Source organism: Myodes glareolus, chromosome 9 (genome assembly GCF_982192425.1).
Source record: "Myodes glareolus chromosome 9, mMyoGla1.1, whole genome shotgun sequence".
Classification (NCBI taxonomy): domain Eukaryota; kingdom Metazoa; phylum Chordata; class Mammalia; order Rodentia; family Cricetidae; genus Myodes; species Myodes glareolus.
The window spans coordinates 65,426,439-65,435,332 of record NC_142034.1 but is presented as its reverse complement, the minus strand read 5'-3'; the positions used below and the strand labels follow the sequence as shown (position 1 = coordinate 65,435,332).

Here is an 8,894-nt window from a genome sequence, read left to right as displayed (position 1 = left end):
TGGGGGCAGCAGCCGCGAACTTGCTAGAGTGTGGATGGTGGATGACTAAAATCCCCGCATTTGAGAGGTGGTCTTGGAAGGATTAGAAAAAAAATGCTTTAAAAAATTTATAAAATGATGATAATAATGAAATAACTGGTATAAAAGTTACGCATAGATATGAGGAACCTGCAATGTTTTGATAATGTGCGTGCATACGTGTAACATCTAAATCAGGGCAAACATCGATCTCTTCAACGTTTGTCATAACTTTTTTTAAAAGGACATTTTAGTATTATAAATTATGTGTATGTGGGTGAGTGTCAGTATCCACAGAGGCCAGAGGTGTTGGATCCCTTGGGGCTGGAGTTACAGGCAGCTGCGAGCCACCCACCATGAATCCTTGGAGCCTCACTTGGGTGTCCTGGAGGAGCAGCGAGTCCCCTTAACCACTGAGCCATCTCTCCAGCCCTTGTCCTACTGCTGCTGTCTGTAAGCAGCGTCCTCTTCTGAGCCTTAGCAGACCCAGAGCATCTTGCTACTATGTAACTCTTAACTCAGCATCTGTTGATCGCTGCTGTCGCTCCCCCTCTGGCTCCACACCCTGCTCACCACCCGTCTACTCTCAGCTTCTCTGAGATCAACATTTCAGCTTCCAGATATGAGCCGGACCACGTTGTACTCACCTTTCTGTGCCTAGCTCATTTTACTTAACATAATAATCTCCAGTTCTGCCCATAAGGCTGCAAACGACAGACATCACTCCCTTCTGTGGGTGCAGAGTCCCCTGCTGCCTGCCCATTCATCCTTCAATGGAGCGGGTCTGTTCTAATTTTTCTGGGCTATCGAAAGCAGGATTTCAGGGAATGTGGAGGGTGCCTGCCATTTTTACATACTGGTGTAATCTCCTTTGAGTATATACCCAGTGGTGGGAAGCTTCAGTTGGTAGCTTTAGTTCCAATTCTTTGCAAGATCTCGGTACTCCCTCATGACCACTCAGGAGTTCACTCTAGATTTGTGAAGTTTAGGGCCTCCTTCCTGAGTCGCGGGGATCCGTAAGCTGAGCTTCAGCTGGCCTTGTTGCCTGGCCAGCACAGTTCATGCTTTCGTGCAGTACCTCCTCTGTTTGCACCTAAAATAACGTGTTTTCCAGAGGGTGTACCCTCCAAGGAGGTGTGTCGGGAAGGATTTGGTGCTGGACTTTCTCAATAGTCCCGGGCCTACAGCGCCTAAGTGTCCCTTACCCTCTGCTGGATTAAAGGGAGCGGTCCTTTCTCTACAGGGCAAGTGGCCCAGCCTGGCAGCTAGCTCTTTTCTTGCCTTAATTTTGCAAGGCCATCAAACCTTTATTTAAGTCAATAAGAAGGAAGAGTTGGACAAATAGAGCCTGGCCCAGCACCTCACTCAAGTGACAAGGGTAAGGTGTGAGTACCTGAGCAGCCAGGACCGCGCTGCGATGGGGGACAGGAAAGGGATGAGGGAGGGTTTAGCTGGGTTTCTGGATAGGCGTCTCTACTGCCAAGGCTAGGATCAGGCTACTTTCAATGTCAACACCACCATGTCCGCAAAGGCAGTGGAGCCAGTGTGGCTGCTCTGCAGGTCTCAGTAACCAGAGAATTTTATCTGAATTCCCCAGCACCTACAACTGGCTGGGATCCCAGCACTGACATCTGTGTCCTCCCCCTTGGGCTCCTGATGGCCCCAACCTGGCCCAGCTGCCACCCTCCTACTGGCCACCTCCCCTCATCTCCTGCCTCCCCTTATCCCCTGTTACCAGTGCTTTTATCTTCTGTGCTCAGTACAGCTGGCCGTGCCCCTTAGGAAGAGTCTTTCTCCCCTGCTGCAACTTCCCTAAAGGTGAGAGCTGGTTATTTTCCGACGGCAGTAATGGGACTCAACAGAAGCTGGTACGCTTGTCTATTCTTCCGTTTCTAGGCTCCCCTTTCCTGTCACCACTGGCAGACAGACACCTAGGCTCATTTGGATTGTGCCCTGTCTGGAGTTTTCAGGGAACCAAACTAATTCCCTCAAAATCCTCAGAACCCATCCTGGAAAGCAGGCAGCAGGGTCAGAGGTAGGTGTGTTTTCTTCTTTAATGGCACTCCTCAGTGTTTTAGTTTGGACCTGTCTCTATACTCAGTGGGCAGGGAGATACCATGGCTGTCCGAGTATGCAAAACATACAAGAGCTCTTGGCAACATGGCATACTAGATATGATGGACAATCTAAGGCTGTACCAGGAAGGATCTCTTAGGCTGGTCGCTGTGTTCCCAAAAGTTACTCTCTAAACAGATTATACTAACTAACCTAAATTACTGAGTTCTGAGGGGTGCCCATCCCTGCCAAGGAGGGAACTGTGCCCTCTACTCCCAGCTGGAGAAGCTTTTTCAGGGTAATTGATCAGTTGAGGGTGTTACAGGGTCCTGATGACCTGAGATTCACCTATTGGAGCTGGTTTTTCTCCATGTGCCCACAAAGGTCAGGAGCTCGGGTAAACCCCTCCCGCAAACGTAGGTGGTAAAGTGCACACATAGGGCCATCTGCGCAATTCTGCAGATGGAGTCTGTGGAAAACAACACCGTTTCTGACTAAGAACTCCCGTGGCAAGTGAATAGGCAGCTTTCTCTCCTAAACTGTTTTCCCTTTCTCCCATTAAACTCCTCCCTTCTCTTTCACCGCGGCTGGGGTGTGCCTAATCCTGTGTGTTCCCAGTAGGGATGGCAAGGCCGCATCATGGAGATGCTACTCTGCCAAGCTTCTTGGTCGTCTTCATCTTCCTGCAGCTCCTGCCTGCTGGGAACGGTAGGACAACAGCCCCTTCCTGACCCTAGGGGTGCCCAGGGTCAAACTGAGGTCTCCAACAGAAACTCAGGACTAGCGGAGCCCTCATACCCTCAAAGAGGAAATGGGTATAGGGGGAGCATGTGTTTCCCGCCTGTGACTTAACCCAGCCCTTCCATTTGCATCTCTAAGGGAAATCAGATTTCCGTGTCCTTGGACCTCCTGAGCCACTTCTGGCCATAGTTGGGCAAGACAAAGCATTGCCTTGCAAACTGTCACCCAACATCAGTGCTGAGGGCATGGAGCTGAGGTGGTACCGGGACCAGCCCTCGCCAGCTGTGCACGTGCACCAGAACGGAGACGATGTGTATGAAGAGCAAATGGTGGAATACAGGGGAAGGACCACACTCATCGGCAACCGCATGGTCCGAGGAGAGGCCACTGTGATGATACACAATGTCACCATGTTTGATAATGGGACTTATCACTGCATCTTCAGGGAGCACACATCCCACAACCAGGCCACCCTGTGGTTGAAGGTGGCAGGTGAGGGCTGTGTGGGTCTTTCGATCTGCTGGGGAGCCTCTCTCAGCAACAACCACCATGCCAGACCACGGCCTCCAGAGCCCTGAGCCCTAAAGCTGGAGAGGCTTGGTGATACCTGCTCCCAGGCAAAACTCTCTTCCCACAGAACGCTGTTTCCCCATCTGCCTTCCCTTCATCACACACCCTAGTAGCAGAAAGGGAGCACAGATGTGGGGGGAGGGGGTCAAGGCACGGAAACAGCTGGGAGGCAGAAAGACAGAGCCTGCGGCAGGCAGAGAGTCAGAGAGAGGCGGCAAGAAGCAAGATCAGATCGAGAAATAAAGTAAAGAAGAGAAAAACAGAGGGAAGTCAGGAACACAAAGAGAAACCCGAAGAGAGACAGAAAGGGAAAAGCTGAAACAGATGGGGATGAAACAGAAAAAGAGAGTGAGATTATTTGGGGGTATGGAGAAGTTTCCCTAGGTTAACAGAATTTATTATTTGTGGTGAGATAGACCCCAGCTCCTCCCTTGTCCCACATTTAGTGGGAAACTTTTTCTCCTTAAATCTCCCATTTCACTCGACTGTTTTATTTGGAAACACAGTGCTGCCTTAGTGGTGTTAACTACAAATAGGTGGTCCAGGAAGAGTCATAGAACCTACTAACACCTACAGGACATCCCCTCCCCCATGGAAGCAACTAACTACAGGGTCTGAGCCGATGTTCTTCCTTCAGGGCTGGGCTCATCACCCGTTATCCATGTGACTGACACCCAGGACAAAAGCATACGGGCAGAGTGCACCTCAGCAGGCTGGTTCCCAGAGCCCAAGGTGGAGTGGCTGGACCTCAGAGGAAAGCCAGTGCCCGCTGAGACTCACTTCTCACCCTCTGCCAGCACTGGCCTCTTGACTGTGGTATCCATCGTGACAGTCCAGGAAAGGGCTGTGGAGGGTCTGACTTGCTCCATCTCTAACCCCCTCTTCCCTGAGAAGAAGGTGGCTGAGACTTACCTGCCTGGTGAGTACCTTGTTCAGTTCTGCCATCAAAGCCACTAGCACGGGAGTCCAGGTGCTGGGTGCCAGAGATGTATGGAGAAAGCTGTAGGGGCAGAGCCAGAGAAGCCCCTGCCTGCAGTCTGGCTAAGGGGGTCACGGGGATGTTGGTTTTCAAAATGAAGCGGTAATGGGGCTGCAGGGAGATCCAGCAGGGAAGCAAGAAAGATGCATCCTGATATTGGTTGTTGCTGTTGTTGGTCTAAGAATTTATTTTTAAAGAGAAGTTTTAGTTCATGGCAAATCTAATCAGAAAGTACATAGATTTTCTTTTCTTTAAAAATGGCTATTTATTTCCTTTGTTTTATGTGTATGAGTGTTTTACTGATTGTGTATGAGTGTACTGCCCTTGGAACTGGAGTTACAGAGGGTTGTGAGACGCCATGCGGGTGCTGGAAATGGGACTGGGTCCTCTGGAAGGGCAGGCATGCTCTTAACCACTGAAATGTCTCTCCAGTCCCTGGATTTTCTACATCCCTCATCTCACAGTCATAACTCCCCCAGGTATGAAAACCCAGAAGGGGAACAGCACAGGGATGAACAGGCAGAGATCCACCAGGGTCAGCAAGAACATGGGACCCAGTTGTACTGGGTGCTCAGAGGGGTGTACACAGGACAAAGACATCTGTTCACCAGCACCACATGCTGCCTCAAGCCCTCTACCCTCTCTATCCACACTCTGTCTTCCAACTTATGCCTGGAGACCTCTGACCTTTTTTTCTTCTTCAAATGATTCTGCCTTTCTCCAGTGTTTTATAGTTGAAACCCCACCAAATCCATTTTTATCAGACTGGCTTCTTTCAGTTAGTAACATGTATTTAAGAGTTTTCTGTGACTTTCCTGGTGTCTTAGTTACTGTTCTCTTGCTGTGAGAAGACACCATGACCGAGGCATCTTACAGAAAATGAAAAAAAGCATCTAATTGGGAGTTTGCTTACCATTTTAGAGGGTGAGTCCTTTATCATCATGGCGGTGACCATGGTGGCAGGCAGGCAGGTATGGTGCTGGAGAAGTAGCTGAAAGTTCACACCCAATCCTCAAGTTACAGGCTGAGATGCACTAGGCATGGTGTGGGCTTTTGAAAACCTCAGTCCACCCCCAGCGACACACCTCCTCCAAAAAGGCCACATCTCCTAATTGTTCCCAAACAGTTCCATTAACTGGGAACCAAACATTCAAACATAGAATCCTATTGGAATCATTCTCATTCAAACTACCACACTTAAAAAATCATTTATTTAAAAAAATAAACCTTAAATTAATAAATTAACTGTGGTCTATCCAGACAGTTAATCTATCTGTTTATCTGCTACGGGTTATGTTTAGCTTTCCATTTAAAGTTTTATTGCTTTAAAAGCTTGTTTTTTGACTTCTGAAAAAGGATATCACTATGTAACCCTGACTGGCCTGGAACTCACAACATAGACCAAGTCGGTCTTGAACTCACAAAGATCCGCCTGCCTCTGCCTCCCAAGTGCTAGAATTAAAGGTGTGTGCCACCATACCTGACAAGACTCTTATTTCTAAATGATGTTAAACTTACAGCTTAATTTTGCAAATATAATAAGTCTCTGCGTCAATTACGCAGATTCACACTTTGATGGACTTCTTTTTCTACAAATAGCATACCTAATATCTGTATTTTGCCCATACAGCCATGCATATACAACTTCCTCAGTCCATTCTGCCTCAACTCATGCCATGCAATGTCCTGGACTCATGGGCCACGGACAAGCATGTATTATTAGCAGTCCCAGACAGACAATGGAAGCCCATGGGCAGGGTGGGCAGGGTCTGGGTCTGGTGAGGGCTGCTCCACAGTTCATAGATCATCTTGCAGTGTCCTCATGTGGAGGAAGGACCTCTCTGAGAGACTTTTTATAAAGGCATTGATTTTGCTAATGAGACCCCACCCTCAGGACTTCCCCACCTCCCACAGCCCACCCGCACCATCGTCTAAGAGGCTGGGATTTCAGAGTTTGGGGGACACATATGCAGGCTATATAGCACTGTGTATCATCTCATTTTTTTCAGAACCCTTTTAAGAAAGGTCTGTGAACACTGTGTCCCTTGAGTCTGGAATGTCGTAGTGTGTGTGTGTGTGTGTGTGTGTGTGTGTGTGTGTGTGTAACAAAGACAGCCCACTCATGTTTTTCTTGATGCTCTGGAATCCTCTTAGCCCCCCTGTTCAGAAGACCTCCTTCCACGGAGAGGGGACCAGCTCTACCTCTGATCCTTGCGGCACTGGGGTTTGTCACAGCAGCAATTGCCTGTGCCTTCGGGAGATCGCACAAAGAGGATAAAAGTGAAGAGGAAGAAGACTCGGATCAGGGAGCTGGTGCTGAGGCTGAGCCCTTCCATGGTGAGTGGGTCCTGACCCTCACACCAGAGACCTAGATGCCACGCTGTGGTCTGAGGCTTTGTCTTTGTGCCATCCAACATAGCAGGAACATAATGACTAGTGAGGATTTCGACTCTGTAGTTTCCCGACCACCACCCACCCAGAGGAAACCCTTCATCCCTGAGATCCCTTGCTGGTTATCCCTCACAAGATAATTCTGAGCAGTCTACAGGGCCTCCTCCTGGGAAACAGATAGGCGGGAGCTTGAAGTTTGGGCTTGTCATTTTTCCATCACTGAAACAAAATGCCTGAGGCTCGGTCATGTGTAAAGGAATGTTTACTTAGCTCACGTTTGGGGGCTAAAATGTCCAACATCAGATGGTCCATGTGGTGAGGGATCCTTGGCTGTGTCAAATCATGATAGATAGCAAGACAGAAAAAAACATGGGATTTGGAGATCAGAGTCACATGGGAACTTGCCAGGGTCTTCAGAGAATTAAAGGATGTTCCCATAAGGCATTACCTTGGATGAGGCTCCGCCTCTTAAAAGTTCCCCCACCGCTGGCCAGTGATGGCGCAAGCCTTTAATCCCAGCACTCGGGAGACAGAGGCGGGTGGATCTCTGTGAGTTGAAGGCCAGTCTGGTCTACAGAGTGAGTTCCAGGACTGGCTCCATAGCTACTGGGAAACCCTGTCTTGAAAAACAAAACAAAACAAAAAATCCTCCCCCACACCCCGCTATTCACACTGAGGACCAGGCTTCTAACAAGCGAACTTTGAGGACACGTGTCAATCACACGCAACCCACAGAAAAGCCTACCTCTGGAGTACTGGCTGTGAGGTGTGAGTGTGAGCCCCAAGTTTTCTGTCTGCTGGCGGTGTTCTCTGTCGTCTCTCTGTCTCTATTCCACACAGAGTTTAGTCCCCGGGAGCTGTCCCAGGCAATGCTCACACCTGCCTCTCTCACTGCCTGGGGAATAACAAAATCAGTTTAAATGGGGCCAGTAACAGATTTATAGAAGTGGAGGGGAAACCTTCAAGTAGGAGACAAACCTTGGATCCCTCATCCAAGCGGGGCCAAGACGGCAAAAGTCCCCACATCTGACGCTTTCCTCTCTCCACAGCCAGCCTGTCCCTGGACCCTGAAACTGCAAGTCCCAAACTCATAGTGTCTGAGGATCAGAAAAGTGTGAAGCGGTTGTTGTTTGACCAGGACCTGTCTCCCAGTTCCCAAAGATTTGATCAGGACCCCTGCATCCTGGCCCGAGAGCGGTTTGGTGCAGGAAGACATTACTGGGAAGTGGAGGTCGGGGACAGGAGGGCCTGGATTCTGGGTGTGTGTCTGGAGAGTTTGGAACGAGAAGGTAGGATCCCCAAGTCCCCTCAGCATGGCCTCTGGGCCCTGGAGTTTTACAAGAAGAAACTCCAGGCCCTCTCCTACCCCAGGACTCGCCTGTCTCCTCCACAACCCCTCCGGCGTGTTGTCATCTCCTTAGACTTTGAGGCAGGAGAAATCTCCTTTCACAATGCGGCCAACGGCTCCCTGATCTATGTGTTCTCTGGGCTGTCTTTTTCTGGTCCCTTACAGCCATTTTTCTGCCTCTGGACCCATGACCCCAGGCCCCTGACCATCTGCTCAGTGGTCAGAGAGACCGAAGAAGACACAGAATCCTCTGGAGGTCCTTGACCTCCCCAGGGAATCCTGAGACATCCTTAGGAGAGATAGGCTCCTGCCTTCTTGCCACCCTGGCTCCCAGTATTATTTATTGCATTCCTGAGTGAATATATGGCAAGACACCAGGGGCTGGACATGCTGCCTCTGCCAAATTTCTGTGCTGAATGCTGAGCGCCTCCCCCACCCCACCCAGGATTTCTGAAGATGTTGTCATTTGGAGATGAGGCATTAAAAGAGAATAAGGTTAAAGGGAAGTCCTTGATGTACCTTAGCCCCATAAACCTGCTGTTCTTGTAAGAGGAGAGATCTGGACACACACATACCCTGTGGGGAATCAGAGAGGTGCCATTCACTAGCCCAGGAGACCAGCAATGTCTCAGAATTCTAGCTTCTGGGACTTAGAAAGTGGTTCCTGCGGAGTGAGAGTCATGTGGCTCTCCTGTGCTGAGGTCCTTTGTCACGGCTGCCGACACTCAGTGAGGAAAACGGCACAGTAAGAGTAACTGGGTTGTCCAGCTCAGTGGTGGGTGTGCTGCGGCT

General features: G+C 49.6%; 1 protein-coding gene across 4 annotated transcripts; it reads left to right on the top strand.

Moving 5' to 3' along the window:
• Positions 1–1,712: 1,712 nt before the first annotated feature.
• LOC125404214 (putative butyrophilin-like protein 10) lies at positions 1,713–8,603 on the top strand. Of its 4 annotated transcripts, XM_048440023.3 has the most exons (7): positions 1,713–1,836; positions 1,915–2,053; positions 2,695–2,781; positions 2,953–3,306; positions 4,022–4,303; positions 6,518–6,700; positions 7,804–8,603. In XM_048440023.3, the coding sequence occupies exons 3-7, from the start codon at positions 2,697–2,699 to the stop codon at positions 8,364–8,366; spliced, it is 1,467 nt and encodes a 488-aa protein (XP_048295980.3). In that variant the 5' UTR covers positions 1,713–1,836; positions 1,915–2,053; positions 2,695–2,696; the 3' UTR covers positions 8,367–8,603. The 4 variants fall into 4 exon arrangements, with proteins under 4 accessions (XP_048295980.3, XP_085551109.2, XP_048295981.3 ...); XM_085694983.2 differs by having other exon boundaries at positions 1,771–2,053; XM_048440024.3 differs by lacking the exon at positions 1,915–2,053 and having other exon boundaries at positions 1,775–1,886.
• Positions 8,604–8,894: the final 291 nt, after the last annotated feature.

Excerpts from the sequence above, each read along its gene's own strand:
- LOC125404214 (XM_048440023.3), top strand. The coding sequence starts at position 2,697 with ATGGCAAGGCCGCATCATGGAGATGCTACTCTGCCAAGCTTCTTGGTC. Across the intron at positions 2,782-2,952 it reads GCTCCTGCCTGCTGGGAACG|GGAAATCAGATTTCCGTGTC; the intron begins GTAGGACAACAG and ends TGCATCTCTAAG. Across the intron at positions 4,304-6,517 it reads GGCTGAGACTTACCTGCCTG|CCCCCCTGTTCAGAAGACCT; the intron begins GTGAGTACCTTG and ends GAATCCTCTTAG.